Source organism: Aedes aegypti, chromosome 1 (assembly GCF_002204515.2).
Source record: "Aedes aegypti strain LVP_AGWG chromosome 1, AaegL5.0 Primary Assembly, whole genome shotgun sequence".
In the NCBI taxonomy this organism is placed as follows: Eukaryota; Metazoa; Arthropoda; class Insecta; order Diptera; family Culicidae; genus Aedes; species Aedes aegypti.
Window position 1 is genome coordinate 205834832 of NC_035107.1, and position 21790 is coordinate 205856621.

The window sequence follows — 21790 nt, forward strand, 5'->3', positions numbered from 1 at the left end:
AAGTTGTTGCACTTCAATCGTTTCTTAAAGTATATTTTTACTATACCCGCCAACTCCTCCAGTAGTTAGCTATGACGAATTGACTACGACGCAACGCTAGAAAATGTTTACGCTTAGTATAGCTCCGGTAAGTTTTCTGAATCAGTATAGCCAGTTCATTCAGTCGCACTTTTCGAAACTCGTCCAGCTCGTATACGGTTCGGGGACTCCGGATGAACACTTTTTTTCGACCGATGGTGAACTCGGCTCCTGGAAGTGGCACACTACGGATTATGAGAGCCACACCATCAATGATCGCTCCGCTGAAGTGAGGCCACGTGTACTGACAAAGCAGTTTGTACCGCTGCACAAAACGTGAGTGCACCATATTGAAGTAATGCCCGTTCCTCCAAAGGTTGATCAACGGCATCAAGCTACGGTTTGATAATGCAATAAAACTATGAATTATCCAAAGGTTTTTAGCGTATACTCACCACATGTATCGTATTTGGTGCTGTACCAAACCTAGCTCCAACATTTTTGGTTGCTTAAGCTCGTTGGGTTTGATGCAGAAGATGTAGTGATTGTAGCGCTGTTCCAGTTGCTTTAGCAGCGTTTGTAGCGAGGTACGAAGATTTGTACTCAAACTGGTCGGCTTGCGGCCAGAGCTGTGTCGTTTCGGATTACCCTCCGGAAAAAGGCTGGCCACGATCGACAGCTCACAATTCTGGTACAAGCAGGCGCTTATGTGCTTTGGTAATATGTCTAGATTTTTCTCCACGAAACCTTGGCTGGTATACAGCACTGGTCCCTCAAAGTGACGTATTCTGAATAAAACAAACGCAGAAACCGGCTTTAATCATTCTGCTTAGTGATAAAACTTTATTATATTTATTGTTTTATTGTTGTATTGGTGCATTGATGCCGAGCAGATAAATTATTTATAACACATTTCACATCGGAGTCAATTTACTTATGATATTTTATTGAAATTAATTTAATGCTAGTACATACACAGTGTTGGTAGACTCACACTCAAATCTCAATCATTGAGTTCTCCAGCGAGAGCGAACTCATTTCAGATCTGCTTCGCAAAACTCACGCATGATGCAAAATCAATCATGCTGCCAAAAATGATTCAATCATAAAACCAATCGGAAATCCGTCAAAACCCTTTGTTATTGTTTATATTAGAATGGTTTGTTATATTTCTTGCAAAAAAGATTCAAGTAAACACTTTTCACTCCGAATATTGTGAACATCGGTTGAGATTTGGAAATGCTATGGCTATTCGTTGGTTTTAGACGTGAAGAAATGATAAAACATTTAATTGAAACCATTTATGAATGGATATACAGTGACTCAACCTGATTTTCGTACGGGGCACTGTTTCCGCATCAAGTAGGTTTAATTACGAAGGTCGTAGGTGTCATCTATTGCTCGGCAATCATAAACTATATTCGCTAAAATCTTTGGAATAATGAAAAAAATATTGGATTTGTGTCTAAAATTGAGCCAATCCCATATTCGTACAACTAACAAAAATCAAACATACAACATTCAAAACTATTTTTTTATGTGCTAGATGATTGCTCAATATCTTCATTACGTTCTTTAGATGTAGTTGAGTACATTTGGAAAAAAATATAAGCGGACATATTTGAAACTTAAGTAAATTTAAGAAAAATTCCACTTTTTCAATGTTTTTTGCAAAAAACAATCTAGTAAGTTGAACAATAATGTTCTTTTTTCAAGTTTGCTTCATTAACGATGATTACTACGAATACTAAACGAGTTTAAAAAAAATATAATCAGTTTCAGAGTACTTACGAGTGGATATCGGTATCTCATACTTTACAATTTTGGTTAATATAACATTTATAAAAAAATCTAAAACCTCACTATCAACCTTATTTGATTAAGTAGAAAAGCATAATGAAGAAGAGAATAAACGAGAAACTATTTTCATAAAAGGTCAATTTACCAAGTAAGAAGCACATACAGTCGCCTCTCCACATCTCGATATCGAAGGGACCATCGAGATAGGGAGAGATCGAGACAGAGAACAAATGATTGATGAATACTAGATTGAAACACACTTCGTTGCTAAGAAAGTAATACACAAACAGACGTCATTTTGCTCTCCTAATTTGTTTCGAATCCTAAAATTTTGGTCTTGTAACCTTCGATATTGATCATATCAACATACGGAGAGAAAATCGAGAACGAAAAATTAACAGAAACACATCGAGATACGGAGAATATCGAGATATGGAGAGTTAAAATGTATGCAGATTGAAGGGACTTATGAAATCATCGACATAGGGAGAGATATCGAGATGTAGAACATCGAGACGTGGAGAGTCGACTGTATTTTTATTTGTCTAGTTGCAAATTTTTAATGCTTTCCTTCTCAACATTAGCCGTCTTTATAAGCCTATGCTGAGATAACAAATTTGAAGGTACACCTAAACTGCCGCAAATCGCAAGTCAGTATCATCTGTAAAAAGTAGGCATTGAGAAAATTGACCTAGAAGTTTTCAATCTCGTTTTCCATGTGGCCCTCGAAGCCCCACAATATTATACTGTTACTTTAAGCTGGTCTGTAAAAGATAACTACAAACCTAAATTGTAAATAACCAAAACTTGTCGAAATTAGTTTTCTTTAATTAATTTTCAGGTTTAGAAATAATTAATGGAGTTTTTCGTCAAAGTACTACTTATAGTCAAACATTGAAAGGGGCATGTTTTGAATTAAGGGTATTAATAGATGCTTGAATTGATCTTTCTATTTGGTATGTATACAATATGACAAAATAAATGGGTAACATGAAAATCAGTGCTGCAAAAAGTATGGAAGTCTATTCAATAGTACATATTAAAAAACTTGCTGAACATCACGTTGAAGGTCTCCGAATTGCAAATTGAAAAAAAAAAAAATGTGAAATATGGAAATGAATATGAAGCATGAAAATATATGTCATTAATTTGATAAAAGAAAGAGTATATTTTGAAAGAGTAAATTATACAATATCTATCAACAGTGGGCTTCGTGGCCTTGCGGTTAGCGGCGTCAGTCGTCTAGGCGTATTGTGCCACGGGTGTGGGTCCGATTTCCGCTCCAGTCGGTGTAAACTTTTCGTCAAACGAAAAATTCATCGCTGGACGACTGGGTGTTTCGTGTTGTCCGTTGCCAAATGTCAGTGATCGTTCAGTCTGTGCAGCCTATGTGCTGAAGACGGTGTAAATTGTCTTTATAGCTCATCAAGTAGAAAATTCAATAAACCTTTAAACAATTGCTGCATAGATTCAAAAAAATACTTAGTACGTTTGTTGGGATAAAACTATCTTGCTTAAAATACAACAAATAAAGCTAAGGCGTAATGCTTACGCTCTAAATATACAAACATTTTGATGCATTTGGTGAAAAAGTATTTTTTTCGCTCACGAAAAGGAAAATTGTGCACTGTTTTTGAAATTCCATTCCTCTGCCATTATAAGAGTCCAGAGGTGCGGCGAAAGAAAGCTTCGCTTTTTCATACTTCAATCATTATTACTTTCGCCTAAGACTTCTTTTCAATCTTCTTCTCCAAGTGCTGCATTGCTTCTTTTCTGGTCAGAAATGGGTTTCTCTGAAAATTTGTTCCATGCTTACTTTGATGAACATTACAAATTTTGCTGTTCCCAACGCCATTCGCATCGCAACCATTTTTGTCCTGGCAACGTTAAAGTCATCTTCGCTTGCAAAAGTATTGCTTTCGACGTTTTGTCCCTTTCGACGTTTTGGCATTCGAAGTTTTGTCGTTCGACATTTTGTCCCTAAAGCCTTCATCATATATTGCCTATGACTGAATATCGATAATTTCTGATATTGCCATAACAATATGAAAATGAAAACTGGCTCTTGAACAAAAATTTTAAGATAATATTTTGACTCGTTGTAGAAACATTTTTATAAATTTGTCTCGTGATAGGTGTACTCACTGCAGTGATTCTACAGTGACATAAAACCAAATACAGGTCGGACTCGATTATCCGGAGACTCGATTATCCGGAGACTCGATTATCCGGTGACTCGATTATCCGGGATTCGATTATCCGGAATTTTAGACTTAATTATCCGGAATTTGTTTTTTGAAGTTCTTGTTTTAAAATTTTTATGCATAAATCTGAGATAATTTGGTATTGCAATATACAATATAAATGGTTTTGCTGTTTTGAACGTTTTTAAGAAAAGGGGGGTTTGAAAAATTGTTATTTTGTGTATTTATGCTGGTCATTTTTTTTTCTTGTGGAGACCCCTACTGTTCCTAGAAATAATTTCTGGCTACGCCACCGCATCATATAAATAAAACATCGAAAAAAGATAATATTTAAGTTCTTTAAACGAAGATTTCAATTTTTTTTTTCTTAGTGATTCGATTATCCGGAGGATTCGATTATCCGGAGTGAACAAAATTTTAATACTCCGGATAATCGAGTCCGACCTGTAATTCAAATATCTGCATTAAAGTGAAAAAATAATAAGAACAAAAGGCCCTGATTCTTTCCGTAGCCTTACTACACGCTCAAAAAAGAGTTCTGGAAAACGTGAACTGTCAAAAATACACCATGAACTACCATCATGTTTACGCATAAACATGATGGTAGTTCACGGTGTATTTTTGCTTGTTGACGAGTTCACGGATACGTGAACGGATTTTTTTCTGTGTATAGAATTATTAATATGTTCAAATTATATTGGGAAAATCAATCATTTTTTTTTGCATACTTGGTTTTATATAGAAATCGAAATTTTCTAGATAATGACGTAAGTTACAGTCGACTCTCCACATCTCGATGTTCTACATCTCGATATCTCTCCCTATGTCGATGATTGCTTCGGTCCCTTCGTTCTGCATATATTTTCACTCTCCATATCTCGATATCCTCCTTATCTCGATATCTCCCTATCTCGATGTGATTGTCGTTCCCGATTTTCTCTCTGTATGTCGATATGCCCATTATCAAAGGTTGCTAGACCAAATTTTAGGGATTCAAAACAATTTGCGAAGACAACATGACATCTGCTTGTTTTTTTATTTTCCTGGTAACGGAGTGATTTTCAATCTAGTATTCTATAAAAATGTGTTCTGTGTCTCGATCTCTCCCTATCTCGATGGTCCCTTCGATATCGAGATGTGGAGAGGCGACTGTATTTTAAAAAACGTCGTAAAAAAATCTATAATTGAAAAACTTAGTTTCTATTCTATCTATATAAATAAAAATGGTATGGTGTTTGTATGTCACGAAATATCATTTTGTACGGGAGAGTGGATGCCATTTTTCAACAGCCTACATGATGGCAAGACAAAGTTTGCCGGGTGCACTAGGAGCAATAAGAAAAAAATTCTCTGCATAGTATTATTACTACATCACTACTGTGAACTTGAGTTCATGAAAGTCAGATGCATATTTATAAATTTAGTCAAGCGGCTCGCAGCTTTGATGAAACATCACGATTTGGCCCGCAATATGCTGCAGCTTGAGCATCACTGAAATAGAGCATTAAAATTCAGTTTTGAATGTTGTTTAAATTTTTATAGGTGTACGAATATGGGATTGGGTGAATTTTAGACACAAAATCAATACTTTTCCATTAATTTATAGATGAATGTAAATGGAAACATTTTATGACTGTTAAATAATAGATGACACCTTTGGCCATCAATATAGATAAAGTATTTCAAACTCATTATATCATTTAATAGTTGTTTACTTACTTGATGTGACGCCAGTGTCCTATACGAATATGAAATTGGGCCACTGTTTTTAGAGCAATCATCCCTAATATTGATTAGGGGGACATGGGGCAAGAAGGACACCCGGGGCAAAAGTGCCACCTCTAATTTCACGTAGTTCAAATCATTTTTTTGATCTTTAACGCAGGATAAGAATAAATTGAGTACTAATAAAGGGTTGTGTAAATATTGCAGTTAAAAATGTTTAGTATAAAAAAATAAAAAAAATGTATTTAACTCACCAACGCAAAAAATGCGAAATATTATAAAAATGTAAGACTGGAAAACAAGGTTTGACTCCCAATAAATGCAAAACATATTTGTTTTTCCATACAGTATTGATGATTTTCAATTGTTTAATATAGCTGTGAGGAAATTTTTTCGAAAAAGTTCTTTTGACATTAAGTTTTACATATATAAAAACAGTATGTCTTATGGGGCAAGAGGGACACCGCAACTTTCTCATATAAAATCACATGAACTTTTATTTTCCTTGTTTAATATTGCATTAAATCAATGCTTCCTACTAAATAAAATCAAAATAAACCATCTTGGACATTCAAATTGGTTTCTGATTTTTTTTTACTATTATTGTTACAGTCAAATAAGATGAGAACTAAATTAATTTCGTAAAATTACTGTTTAACTATTTATTTCAACTTTTATCCCTCAGTTTTTATCTTTACTTACTCTAGAATTTATCGTTTAGGTTGGGAAATAATAATATACAAAATTTGTGGCATTTTGCTCTGGTGGTCTTCTTGCCCCATACGAGTGGCACTCTTGTCCCGTGCCTCGTTGAAAAACCTCATAAGAAGGGACATTTTCAAAAATCTCAAATCATCATGTAATTCTTATATTTTTGAAATCTATCGATAACATCATTTAGAACAAGAGGTGAGCTTGCCCCTACACTGGAATAATCTTCAAAAATTGTGCTAATCAACCATGATTTGAACCTATATATCTTAAGGTGTCCTTCTTGCCCCCAGTCCCCCTACGTTCAAATGCTCTCTCTCGTTTCTAAATTTTCACAGACTCCTGAGCAACATGCTCTGTAGCAATTGCCTTTGATCAATTACTCCGGAAAATTTTCACTGACTAACTTTCATTCGATTTTACGAAAATACTGGAATTGTTTGTGAACTGAAAAAAGTTGGGCAGGCCTTAGCTATATGTCGCAGTTGTGACTTTATACCAGAAGGAAGTTGTCATGCCCTAGTATGACTCTCTCAGCTAATAATGTGCGCGCTGAATCGAGCTTTTACGAAAATATACTCAAACCTTTCTAAGTGGTGCTAGATCCAAATTGAACTACGTTACCCTGTGTTATACACTAATATTTCTTCTTATTTAAAATCGTGCAGGAATCACTGCGGATTTTAGTTTTTTTTTTATTCCTTTAAACACAGAGCGCAACAAAAATGACAAATTTGCGTGTCTCAAGGATCAAATTATGTGTCTCTAGTAAATCTGGCATTGCTGAATCTGATGACGTTCTCAGATTTGTTCCAGCACGTCACAATTTTTAGATACAGGTCGCCAAAGTTGTATAAAACATTGGTTTCATCGATGTTTACATGAAATTTAAGGTATGATTTATCAAACTTTTTTGTAATCTAATCCACCGCGTATTCAGAAAAGGACTTCAACTAGCAATGTAGATATAATTCAGTTGAAAATGCAAGACAAAATTTACATTAAATCGATTTTGTCAACATGCTTGCATACAAAATTCTCCGTTTCTTTATGGCAAAATACAATATTTTTCCGAACCATCAAAAACTAACTTTCGACCCTCGAAAGTGTTCTGAATTTTGTTGATAAGTATTGTTATACACACGAAGTTTAAATTCTGTGGCAAATAAAGCAAACAAATTACCATACAAGCTGGCAAACTTGCATGCAAGTTGTCTGGAATAGTCACATTTTGCTTTTTCAACAGCTGATATCTAAAAAATTAGACGTGCTATGATATTTCTGCCAGGATCTGGGATACAGAAGGAGAAGAAGGAGAGTGGAAGGAGGGAATAATATACCCAATATACAAAAAGAGTGACAAGTTAGAATATGAGAACTATCGAGCGATCACCATTCTTAATGCAGCCTATAAAGTGCTTTCCGAGATCATCTTCCACCGTCTATCGCCACTGGCAAGCAGATTTGTGGGAAGTTATCAAGCCAGTTTTGTGGACGGGCAATCGACGACAGACCAAATCTTTATGTTGCGGCAGATCCTCCAAAAGTGTCGCGAATATCAAGTCCCTACGCACCACCTATTCATCGATTTCAAAGCGGCCTATGATACCATCGACCGCGAAGAGCTATGGAAGATTATGGACGAGAATGGTTTTCCCGGGAAACTGACTAGACTGATCAAAGCAACGATGGATAGTGTACAGTGCTGTGTGAAGATATCGGGTGCATTATCGGACCCGTTTGAAACACGAAAGGACTTCGACAAGGCGATGGTCTTTCCTGCCTCCTGTTCAATATTGCGCTAGAAGGTGTTATGAAACGGGCGGGCTTGAACATGCGGGGCACGATCTTCAATAAATCCAGCCAGTTCATTTGTTTCGCTGACGACGTGGACATTGTCGGAAGAACGTTCCAGGTGGTTGCTGAGCAGTATACCAAGCTGAAACGTGAAGCAGATCGGGTTGGATTGAAGGTAAATACGTCGAAGACGAAATATCTGCTGGCTGGAGGAACTGAGCGCGATAGAGCTCGCATAGGCAGACGCGTGACGATCGACGGGGATGAGTTCGAGGTGGTGGACGAATTTGTCTACCTCGGATCATTGATAACGCTGGTTCTCAAAATTGAACGTGTACAAAGGAGATTCATCAGGTTTGCACTACGCAATCTTCCGTGGAATGATCCCGTCCATCTTCCGCCTTATCCAGACCGATGCCGCTTGATTGGTTTGGAGACTCTATCACAACGACGTGTTTCGATGCAGTGTGTGTTCATTTTCGACATCATTCAGGGCAACATCGACAGCCCTGTACTCCTCGAACAAATCCCTTTGTACGTGCCACCCCGTCAGCTTCGTTACTCCTCAATGCTAGCAATACCACACTATCGGACGAATTATGGCCATTTTAATGCACTTGACTTTTGCCTACGAGAGTTCAACAGATTCAGCGATTCGTTCGATTTCAATGTGTCAAAAAATGTTTTTGTTAATAGGATAAGAGATAGAATTTAAGTAAAGTACATAATATTAAGTTTTCAGTCTGTGTGACGTGTAGTCAAAGACGGTGAATAAATAAATAAATAACGTCGGATAACAACTGCAGCAGAGAAGTTCGAAGACGTATCATTACCGGAAGTCGTGCTTACTATGGACTCCACAAGACCTTGCGGTCGCGTAAACTTCACTTCCGTACTAAGTGTACCATGTACAAGACGCTAATAAGACCGGTAGTCCTCTATGGGCATGAGACGTGGACAATGCTCGAAGAGGACCTGCAAGCGCTAGGAGTTTTTGAACGACGTGTGCTTAGGACGATCTTCGGCGGAGTATGTGAGAACGGCGTATGAAGGAGAAGAATGAACCACGAGCTTGCGCAATTCTACGGTGAACCCAGTATCACGAAAGTCGCCAAAGCTGGAAGGGTACGATGGGCGGGACATGTTGTGAGAATGCCGGACAACAATCCCGCAAAAATGGTGTTCAACTCAAATCCGGTCGGTACAAGACGAAGGGGAGCGCAACGAGCTAGGTGGTTTGATCAAGTGGAGAAGGACCTTGGAAGTGTGGGGCGATCGAGGAACTGGAGGTTAGCAGCCATGGACCGAGTTAGTTGGCGTAATATTGTGGCGCAGGTCATGTCTTGAAGGACGTAGAGCCAGCAAAAGTAAAGTATGATATTTCTGAAAACGGCAATGGATTTAGCAACCATTAATTAGTAAATAGCGATATTTTGGTGCTTGAGACAAAAACGTGTTCCGCAGTGATACTTATATTGAAATGGTAGGAACTATGATGCTTTCTGCAGGAGGAAGTCAGGGTAATTTGCCTTCCTGGACCGAACCCACCTCAAACATAGCAGCTGCGAACGTTACTCCGAGGCTAAGGAAAGTCTTCATAAAACATATCCAGTCTATTGACATATAATACCCTGTATAGTCCATTTTACGAGACGACAACACTGATGTTACTTTCACACGTTACGACATCGCCTACTGTCAAAATTTCATTCATAAAATAAGCGATCAGTTGTTCAAAAACGTCTCGTAAAATCAAGGCTGGTTCATTGTAATCTGTAGCCAGAGTAAGGTTATCTGACTTGGCGAAAGTGGCTAGGAGGCCGTTTTGTTTACAAACATTACTGCCTGGCCTGGATAACGCTCAAACTAAAACTAACCGTGCTGCCAATAGTGCGAACGAAATAGTTAAAAAGAGAGATAAAAGTAGAGTACACTACGCGCAGGTGCGGCTGCATTAGAATAATTTCTGACACCACTTTTGGCTCCAACCAATCAGAAGTCATTACTGTCTGGCCCGCAAGATGCTGAAACTAAAACTAACCGTGCTGCCATAAGTGTGGACGAAATTGTAGAAAAGAGGGAAAGAAGTATAGAGGACACATGGAGCAGGTGCGCCCGTATTAGAATAATTCTTGATAACACTGTTTCTCCAACCAATCAGATGTCATTTGTCCGACTACCTGTCTCAGATGTTTGTAAACAAAACGGCCAGCGCTTCCTCACCTACCCTTCCTGATTTTCTCCACAAAGTAAGCATAATGTATCACCTTAGGAGGAGCTGAACCCGCCTTGCGTAAAATGGACTATAATAAAGAGAGAGAGATTCAAACAACTTACTGAAAACAGTTGGAAGGCAATGTTGGATCCCGAGCTAGGAAATTGGTGTGACCTGCACAACACTGATGCAATCGGGTTAGTAATATTCCATCGTTGATAATCTGGGCTTCGTCCAACAGATGTAGTATTCCAAAACAAGGCTTATCGATCAGCTCACAGATAGCCTGATTGTCAAAAAAGTCGATCTTCACCCATTCGATACCTTCTGCCACATACAAATCCTGCTGATATTTCAGCACGTTTTTCACGTAGTGCTGAAATTATTCCACACAAGCTTTGCGTAATTTATACAAAAAAAATCTAATTGCACTAACCTGCTGTAGTCGCTCGTTGCAGTAGTTGATAGCGAACTGTTCGAATGAGTTCTTCTCCAAAACTTCGAATCCATGAAAATCTAGCAAACCAATAGTTTTTCCTCGAACTGCACTTGACGCGCCGTACTGCTTCAACTTGAGCAGCTCGTTGATCCGTGCCGCTATCAGCGTGAATAACCTTCCATATAAAGTCCTGCACAGAGAAAATTTTATCTTTGCCGCATAGATAGCATCAATCTCCGTCCCATCCGTATCGATCTGATCCCAACGTTCGCCGACCCGTGTTAAACAGAGAAACAGCAGATGACTATCCAGCTGAAGGAGTTGTGCAATCTCGTCCAACTCTGGAATTTTGCGATTAATATATCTATGACAAAGATGATACCAAAATGAACATCTATATTTCCTACCATACTCATTGGATATTTCACAACCTTCGCTACCATCGATGTTTGTCGTGGGAATGAACACAAGATTGCCTAACTTCAGCACCACCGCCAGGATGGTAAAGATAGAAAAGATTTCGTCCTGATTGAAACCGATAACCTCCAGAGAGCGCTGTGAAATGATAAAAAGAAGGTACGTATTCTTCCACATGATGGCATTTTTTTTTTCAGACAGAGTTGGGGCGGGTTCTCCGATGTGTATGAAATTTTCGCCAGAAATAGAGCTCGTGGAGATATGAGTAAAGTAAAATTCAAAAAATATATGTAGTACCGTTATTCGCACTAAATAGCAATTCCTTCTAAATATGCTAAACGTCTTGTTGGTATACCCTGGTGATAATTTCCATTGTTAAACTCCCGAAGCTGAGGGTTGTGGGTTCAAATCCCACCGGTCGAGGATCTTTTCGGGTTGGAAATTTTCTCGACTTCTCAGGGCATAAAGTATCATCGTACCTGCCACACGATATACGCATGCAAAAATGGTCATTGGCATAGTAAGCTCTCAGTTAATAACTGTGGAAATGCTCATAAGAACACTAAGCTGAGAAGCAGGCTCTGTCCCAGTGGGGACGTAACGCCAGAAAGAAGAAGAATTTTCCCCGAAATAGTTTCCAGAATTTTCCCGGTTTTTAATTTTGCTAATTGAAGGTATTTCAACTCAATTTTCTTAATATGTTTTAAATAGATTGCTGAGGAAATTTGCTTCGACAGCAAACTTTAGTTCTACGATGTATAGTTTCGAGCTATGAATTTTCAAAGTTAGGGCTATACAGGGAAATAGTGAAAATTCATCTAGAGTTTTCCGGGAAAAGGCTACAATATATATTATATTGATTTTTTCTTCTAGTCGCGTTCTCTACTTATGATAAAACATATATTCTTCATCTTCTTGGCATTGCGTCTCCACTGGGACAAAACCTGCACTGAGAGCTTTCTTTGCCAATGTTGCCATTTTTGTATTCGTATATGTGTGGCAGGTACGACGATACCATATTAGTCTAGGAAATTCTAGTGCGAAAAGGTTTTAGACCGACAGGGAATCGAACCCATACACTTTCAGCACGATTTTGATTGGTAGGCGCGGACTTTACCAATAGGCTAGGAAAGGCCCCACAATAAAAATTACATACAAATCGAAAAACTTCCGGTGCACATACTCCGATAGTAATAAAAACATAAACGAAATGCATGCATACCTTAGTGAAGGAAAAATTATTGCGGTCTTCTTCGTTGGTAAAACTGTATTTGAGGAGATCGTAGCGATCTATATTTCGTTGAAGTTTGAGTGATTCTAAAAGTTATGCATTGTTATATAGAAAGTTCAGTTTATGAATTTAGGAAGAGTATTAAACTCACTGAGCAAATGGATATCTGCACCACTTAGCAACTGATAGAAAATGTGAAAGTTTCGCTCGCCAGGACTTCGATTTGTAACGCGGGTCTGTAACGAAATTAAAATTGACGTTAGTGAGTGATCATGTATTACTATTCTCACCAGATATACCTTTTCCAACATATCTTCAAGGTTAGCATGTAACAAAATTGCAAATTATTAGAACTTTATAGATTGATGATCTTCGAATATTGTGTTATTCTTGATGCACATTTTGAAGTTTTTGCTCCCCTATGCTTAAACGATGTCAATTATGATAAATATCATTCTCCCAAAAGGCAAATCTGGGCCCGGAATGTACACAGATGAGTCATATCTCATTTGAAAGATGGTTGGAGATGGATTTTTTATGTTTTTTATTGTTTTTTGCTATATATTTTATCGATTAAAAATAAAAACATATATATTTTTTACCACCTATATAATGATGAAAAGCTCTATGCTTTAAAGAAGTGAATTAGAGCTTTGATTCAGAGATGAAAATATTACATGGTTATGTTAGACCGTAATAACTTTAAAATCGTTATAAAATATGTACGTATATTCAATTAAGTTTTCTACCAGACCATGCTACTCACATTAAACTAATTGCAGTTTATTGACCGACCAATCCTTTTTTTTTCTCGCAATAAGGTAACATTACGACTTGTATATTCAAATAAAAAAGTCAGCTTCATTCGATGAAAAACAATTGGGAGACAGTGGTGAAAGAAAAGTGTGTGGTGTCTTATAGGAGAACTGACTGTAATTGTTTTAGCTAAAGTACATATTTCTCCAGAACGGATTTTGCAAAGAGATCAATAAAACCATCAGCTCAACCTCAATGAACAACATCATCAGCCTTAAAAAACGTTAAATGTGAATTGAAATGCTCATTTGAACTTACCAGTAACATATGCGAAGTTTTAGGATTTCATGTGTTTAAAATAATGACAATCTAGCTCGCTAGTATAAATCATATCACGCTGTATACTGCATACGTGGATGTTTAGTGTCACATGTACTCCTACATTATCCTACCAGTCTTAAGTTAAAATGTCAATCATTATCGTTTTACGAGTTGGTATACGAAAGTCGTGGAGCAAAATGATCAACGCACAATGATTATACCTGTGGATTGATGGCTACTTTTATTGTAGTAGAACAACCAAGAAAGGTTTCAGCCAGCAAAACCAAATCCGGTAACGACTGCTCGAGATGTGGAGCGATGCTGTGGCGAAATCCTTCTACTTCAATCGCTGAAGGTCACGCTGACTGGCGTCGGTACCGTTCGTCGTTAATGACAGGGAGTTTTAAGCGCAGCTTTTTTACTATCATGTAGAGGGTAGGCTAAATGTAAGCACCATGATAGATTCTAACGTTGATTATGTCGGAGATGTGCAATCCATCCATCAATACCTGATCGATTCGGGTCCGTTTGCAAGATCACCATTGTTATATTATATTAGTATAGTTATATTAGTACGGGAGATTATCTTGGAAGTAGGTGCTGCGAATGACCATATTCTTGGAGGCGGCAAAACAATTAAGCGTAGGACATCCATGTTCGCCAGTCGGAGAGCACTGATCTTCCCAATCGTCCATCTCTATTCCTAATCTTGGCGTTCTAATCTCTCATGATGATCTTGACGTGGAAGCATGGGTGGCAGGCCTACTTGCGTTCCAGTTGCATCTTTGTCATCATCAGTGCCGTTGATCGACCGTTGATCCTCAACCTGCACATTCTTATGTTGATCGACCACAATCCGATTTCATGTTTTTGCATGTCGTTCATCATGATGAAAGCTGTTCCCATCTCACGTGTGATTACTTCTGAACATTCACATTATTGACATCCTCATAAGTATTTAGCGATCTTAGCGAAGCATTTGTGGAGGTAAATGTGATTAGGCGTCGCCAATGGAACTGATATTGATAGCAAACTGAAATGGTTCTGCTCGGATTATTGGCAGTTTGTTCACAGCAAACAGTCAAACACTATACAGTTACTTCCAGTTCAAATGATACCCTTCTCTGAGAAGCAATAGCATGACAGTATGATGTTATTGATATCAATGATAGAAGTGTGGTAACTGTCGCGCAGATTTCCAGCACGCTTATGTTGTGTACGACAAGCGAGGTATTTCCACCAGCATAGAACAGAATCCAACAACGCAATCACTGTAATGTTAAAACGGATATAGTGTGGAAATTCGTTCCTGAGTACATGAACCGCTGGTTTAAACAAACATATTACTAGAACACTGAATTAGGATAATACGATTTGATATTTGTGTCCAACTGTTACGTAAAGTGACGTGTTTGTCAAACGCACATACCTATATCCTTATTATTTTATCTCCGTATGTTTTTGATATTAAGAGCCAGTTCGCGAGAACCGCAACCCCCTTTCCAAGGGAAGTTGTATTGATGTTCTCCGATCAGGCTGAAATTTTCAGGGATCGTTCTTCTATATAAAATAAGATGTTTTGCAAAATATTAGATTTTTATATTAGGGGAAAGTGGGTCAAAATGACCCTGAATGATTTCATGTCACTAAACATGCAAAATCACAAAAACTGATATAACTTTAGTAAAAGTGCACGGATTATGTTGAAATTTGGCATGATTACTCTACGCTATATAAACTTTAAGATAAGCATGGTATATGAATTTTGAAAGTACTTTAAATCGAGAAAAACAAGTTTTTTGTAAAAATTTTAGTGATTTTCAAATCGATTTTTTTGTTGCCAACCGAACTAGGTCAAAAAACTAAATATGACGTTTTGTAGGGCAACTCATGGGCTTTCATTTGAGGTGTAATCCAGATATGCCGATCCACAAATTTTCGAAAAAAAAATTTTTTTCGGATGGTGTTTGAACTTGAGCCATTTTGCGAGTACCGCAAGCCCCTTACCTAGAGAGGTTGTATTGATGTTCTCCGATCGAGCTGAAATTTACAGGAATTATTTTCCTATATAAAAGAAGATATTTCGCAAAATTTCAGATTTTTATATTAGAGGGAAGTGGTACAAAATAACCACTTTTTTTTTTAAATGCAAAATCAATTAAACTGCAATATCTATAGTAAAAATGCACGGATTTGTATGAAATTTGGCATGTTTACTTTACGTAAAATGAACTTTAAAATAAAAATGGTATTTGGATAAAAAAATGATTCAAATCGAAAAAATATCTATTTTTGTAATATTTTTTTTTTTTCAAATCGACTTATTTTTTGTCAACCGAACTAGATCAAAAAACTAAATATGAAGTTTTGTAGGGCAACTCAAGGGCTTTAATTTGAGGTGTACCATGGGGAATCATAATCCGGATGGTATAAGCAGCGTATGGAGGCCTCTTGTCTGTAGTTGTAATACCGGTTTTATCATATCGTGTTGCCACTGCCATATCTGAAAGAAATGACACTTCCTTGCGAAAGTAATGATGTGGATAACAATTAGGCTTTGCACCAAGGTTTTCATTGACATGTTGAGAATCAACTATCGCATATTTTTTTTGGGTAATGTTTTGATGGGATCGATTGAGAGGGCCACATATGTGTGTACCTTATACGATGATATGTCAGTTAGAGATCATTTTGTAAATAATTGAGTTTAGCTATGTTTAGACTGACTGCACATATGGCTGCTATGAGACACTGTACTGTTTTTATCTGAATGGAATTTTGACTTTTAATGGCCTTGATGTTTGAAAATTTCACGAAAGAGTGAAACAGAGAGAGGAAAATTGTTAAAAATTGCATTTTTTTCTTGATAATTGCATTTTTTTACAAAAATTGTGCATTTCTACAAAAAAAAAACATATTTTTGAGTAAAATTCGTTTATACGTTACAGTAGTTTTTGTGATTTTGTGTATTTTCCAACACAAAAATAGTGGGGGTCATTTTGACTCACTTAAAAAAAAGACAATTTACACCGTCTTCAGCACATAGGCTGCACAGACTGAACAATCACTAACATTAGGCAACGGACAGCACGAAACACCCAGCAGCCCAGTGATGAATTTTTCGTTCGACGAAAAGTTTTCACCGACTGGAGCGGGAATCGAACCCACACTTCGTGGCACAATACCCCCAGACGACTGACGACAAGGCCACGAAGCCCACTTTTCCCTTAAGAAAAGTATAGTTCTGCTATATGGGTTTCTTTTTGAAAAGTTATAAATACGGGACATTGTCCCGTAGATGGGCTACATCGCGCCCGAAACCGGTCGACAGAAAGGTAATTTTAAAACTTTTTGACGATAGTAAGAACTATAAGTGTTATGTCTTGTCTCGCGTCGCGTTTCGTGAATGTCGTGTTGTTCTTACGTTAGCACAAATCACACAAGTTGATAGTGACATCTTGAAAAACTGTAGATTATTATGAGATAGTTGACAAACTTTAAATTGTGCTTATTGTAACTTGGTTACCTGATTAAGTTCAAACACTACAACGAAAAATGTAGCAAATCATAAATAAATTAATTGTTAATGGTAACTGAATTAAAAATGCGTGTATCAATCATGTTTATAACAAGGAAAGAATTAAAATAAACATATTAACCTTGAATTAAGCATCTTATTGGTAAATATTATCAGAGTGTCCGGATATTAGTACCGTTTGAACTTCGATTCACCACGGTACACCGCGAATGAAAGCTCTAGAGCAGTGTTGGGAAAAATCTTGAAATTCACTCTACAGTAGCCAAGCAAATCAAATCAAGGTCAGCGAAGCATATGAAACTCACACCCATCGCTGCTGTAGGTAAAAAGCCTTGAAAATAGCAAAATACCCGTTGCTAAGGGCAACCCAAAATTACTGTTGAAAAATGTTCTATTTCCCGCAGCATTTCCCGCATTTAGAGCCTTCAATGGCACAAATGATTTAGAAAAGTCGTGCACCCAACGTAGGCTACTTGATAAGATTCACATTTTTGAACTACTGTACTGGGAAAACTCAAGCGAGTTTCTCGAAATATATAGCCTACTACTATTACCATTCCCAGGACTGCTCTTGAGTTGTCCTACAAAACTTCATATTTAGTTTTTTGACCTATTTCGGTTAACAAAAAATAAGTCAATTTAAAAAAAACTGAATTTATAAAAAAAAACAGTTTTTTTTTCGATTTTAAATATTTTTTTTAAATCCACATATCATATTTATTTTGAAATTCATATGACGTAATGTTAACATGCCAAATTTCATACAAATCCGAGCATTTTTACTATAGATATTGCAGTTTAATTGATTTTGCATTTAAAAAAAAATAAGTGGTTATTTTGTACCACTTCCCCCTAATATAAAAATCTGAAATTTTGCGAAATATCTTCTTTTATATAGGAAAATAATTCCTGTAAATTTCAGCTCGATCGGAGAGCATCAATACAACCTCTCTACACTGAGATTAAATCTCCATTATATTTTATGTGCGGCACCCATATATTTTTGCAATCAAGCTTCGCACATAAATTTTACTGCTGTTGCACATAGGACCGGATTTTCGGCGCACATTAGATTCTACGTGCAATGCACTCAAATTATAAGTGCCTATTTTCTTTTTTTCTATATCCAAATCCATTGTATTTTATGTACCGGCACATTTAATAAACATGGGATATGTACTATAAATTAATCGTCTCAGATGTTGCGTAATGGATGAATGTAAAAAAAAACGACAAAATATTTGTAAACTAGATATGGTTTTTATTACATATTTTAAACACTGGGGAAACTACCTTTCTCAGCTTTGTGCTGCATCACCGTAGGTAATAATTTTATCCATATTGATGTAGTACTGTGATTTAGAATGCCTTCCATCAGTGCTTGGAACTCCCGAAGCCGTACATCTTGTCGATACTTCCAGAATTGCACGACAGTGAACCGACCGAATACGTTATCGGATTTCACCGTAAACCTTCGTTGTTTTGGTGACCACATTTCTTTAAACAGAGTTGTCCTGTTGCACTTGCTGGTGAAAATCTTTGCTTCCTGCAAGATGGCGGAATTGGGTCCTAAAACTTTAAATGAATTCTTCTTTTTATTTAATAATACGAAAGAGCATGTTCTTTCAGCCACTTTAGCAATTTTTCCAGCTCAAATAACTGCTATAACATCTTTAAACTTTAATTTTAAAAATAGTTCCAAATATGAACCTTGACACTTTTGACCATGTTTGACGTTCACTTTGTCGACAAAAATGCCACAGAGAGATAATACTCATAAAATTTATTAACAACATTAATAGGTTTTATGTAAATGCTTGTATATAAAATGGTGATGCATTTCAAAATTATGTGCGGTTAAAGTATTTTCTAAAGTCACCAAATACAACTTAAAAGCGGCACATAAACTTATATTGAGGCCAGCACATTTTCTTTTATCTGTTTACCGCACTTAAAATATAATGGAGCTTTGGTTTCAGTGTAGGTAAGGGGGTTGCGGCACTCGCAAAATGGCTCAAGTTCATACACTACCCCGAAAAAAAATTTTTTTTTCGAAAATTTGTGAAACGGCATATCTGGATTACACCTCAAATGAAAGCCCATGAGTTGCCCTACAAAACATCATATTTAGTTTTTTTACCTAGTTCGGTTGGCAACAAAAAAATCGATTTGAAAATCACTAAAATTTTTACAAAAAACTTGTTTTTCTCGATTTAAAGTAGTTTCAAAACTTATATACCATGCTTACCTTAAATTTTATATAGCGTAGAGTAATCATGCCAAATTTCAACATAATCCGTGCACTTTTACTAAAGTTATATCAGTTTTTGTGATTTTGCATGTTTAGTGACATGAAATCATTGGGGGTCATTTTGACCCACTTTCCCCTAATATAAAAATCTAATATTTTGCAAAACATCTTATTTTATATAGAAGAATGATCCCTGAAAATTTCAGCCTGATCGAAGAACATCGATACAAGAAGGGGTTGCGGCTCTCGCGAACTGGCTCTTAACATTGCAGCAATACAAAACGTCCTGAAATCTATCTATCAAATCACAATATTTGAAAAATATAAACGGGGTAAAATAAAAACATGCATAAGTACAAACATACGCACGAGTTCAAAACATTTGCGCAAGAAAATATTATTCAATAGAAAACTGTTCAAAACATACCTCTTTTCACATCTTTCCAGCTTACATATGTAGCTTTTTTCTCCCACGACGAATAGTTTTGGCCCCATATAAACTTTTTGTTGTCTCATTTAGATCTTTCAAATGATATATGAATCATCCGTGTACATTCCGGGACCAAACCCCATACATTTTTGCCCAATCTCCTTTGATGTGATCTGGAAGAAGTTTGGTTGTGCACACGCCATTTGAAGTTTATATGGAAATTACTATGGAAAAGGCGAACCTTTTGTGCTCAGTCCTCTAACTACTCGTCATAATAATCTATGGAAAAGTGAACATACTCTTCTCATGAGAAACTTTGCTGAAGACCACATTTTGATTGGACGTAAGGATAATTTGTTATCATGCTGAGATGATCATTCGATTACTTTCTGAGCAACACTGCTTTTTTGCTGTAGAACATAGTAGCCTGGATTACTTCAATCTATTCATCTCGCCTGAAGCACCACGGTTGCCTGTCGAGCAGTTGGTTAAGCATGCAAAATGCAAACCCAGTTTATGATTATGAATAGAAATTTATCCTGACGTCCAATCAAAATGTGGTCTTCGGCAAAGTTGTAGCTGAAAGGATTTCACATGAGAAGAGTTTGTTCACATTTCCATAAAATATTATGACGAGCAGATAGAGGGCTGAACACAAAAGCTTGGCGTTTTCCATAGTAATCTCCATATAAACTTCAAATGACGTGTGCACAGTGAATTTTCTTCCGAATCATTTCAAACTTTGAAAGGATGCTATTTACTATGATAAAAACCGTTTAAGCATAGGGGAGCTAAAATTGACTGGTCCGCTGGATATGATACACCGCGCGGCTGTTGTAAAGTTTCCAAAAACGCACATTTGCTCAAAATTACACGCGGCGAATGATCCAGCAAAGGAACAACCGCGTTTGATGAAACGCCGCAGTGTTATCTCCCATAAGAATGAAGTAAAAAATGAGCAAAACCGCGGTTGTTCCTTTCTTCCGGGGTACGCCGCGTGTCCTTTTGAGCAAACGTGCTAATACTATACACGGCTTTGCGTAACATTTTCAGTACATCTATTACACTGGCGAAACAACCAAGAATCGGCTGCAGATGATTAGCCCTGCCGAGACTGGTCCCTTGTAGCATTGTTTAAGTCGGTTAGGAGAAGCAGTTTGCCTAGGCTACTTCTGCTACATGTGTTTTGCTATATGCTCTGGCCCCTCTCCGAAGAAATACCGTAAGGTGGTTCCGGGGAGATAAGGGTCTGAGGCCAAGGGTCATGTCGATGCACAGTGTCGATACAGTGTGTACACACCAATTGAGCCATTAAAAAAAAATTGCTCAAGTACAGTGAATGAGCTGATTTTAGCGGGTTGTCGTTGGTGCGTCATACCCGCATTCCCTGAGTTACATTCTCTTGAGAATTTCTGGTTCCAGAATGATCCGTAGCCACTCTTACTATTAGCTAGCTAGACACATCGTTATCATGTACCGTACGACGTAGGGAATATTACTCTGAGGAAAATGACTAATCGATTCACTGAGTAGAAATAAGTGGCGATAATCTTATTTTAAAATGGTTTTTACATTGCCATAAAAAAATACCTCTTTTGTAACAATGGTATAAACAATCTAATTCCAGCTTCATTTTCGCAAAATTTACAAGTAGAAAGTAGGCGTTGTGAAGCATTGCATTTGCCACCGAAAAGTGAATCTTGTAGGAGACTGTAATAGAAGCCTAAGGTAACTTTTCTCTTAAATATTCACTATAAAAATGACTATGGAAAGTAAGACGCTGAGATCGATCATTAGGGTACACTTGCTAGTTTCGAGAAATTGTTGAACAGACATGGAAAGCGACTTTTTTCTTCAATGATGTATGAACGTAATGACCAATAAATACTTTTAACAACAAAAAACAAAATCAACTAGAACTACTATAAACAGCCTAA

At 37.0% G+C, this 21790-nt stretch overlaps 1 protein-coding gene across 5 annotated transcripts in view; it reads right to left on the reverse strand.

The window, feature by feature from the left end:
• Positions 1-21790, reverse strand: part of LOC5577008 (unconventional myosin-Ib) — a 110273-nt gene that overhangs the window by 23450 nt on the left and 65033 nt on the right. For all 5 annotated transcript variants that reach the window (XM_021857323.1, XM_021857325.1, XM_021857324.1 and 2 more), the window contains 8 exons: positions 12857-12870; positions 12709-12793; positions 12549-12643; positions 11317-11464; positions 10907-11250; positions 10593-10846; positions 474-806; positions 47-413 (listed from right to left, as the gene is read on the reverse strand). In XM_021857323.1, the coding sequence (XP_021713015.1) occupies positions 47-413; positions 474-806; positions 10593-10846; positions 10907-11250; positions 11317-11464; positions 12549-12643; positions 12709-12793; positions 12857-12870 (1640 nt within the window). The remainder of the gene's footprint in view (positions 1-46; positions 414-473; positions 807-10592; positions 10847-10906; positions 11251-11316; positions 11465-12548; positions 12644-12708; positions 12794-12856; positions 12871-21790) is intronic.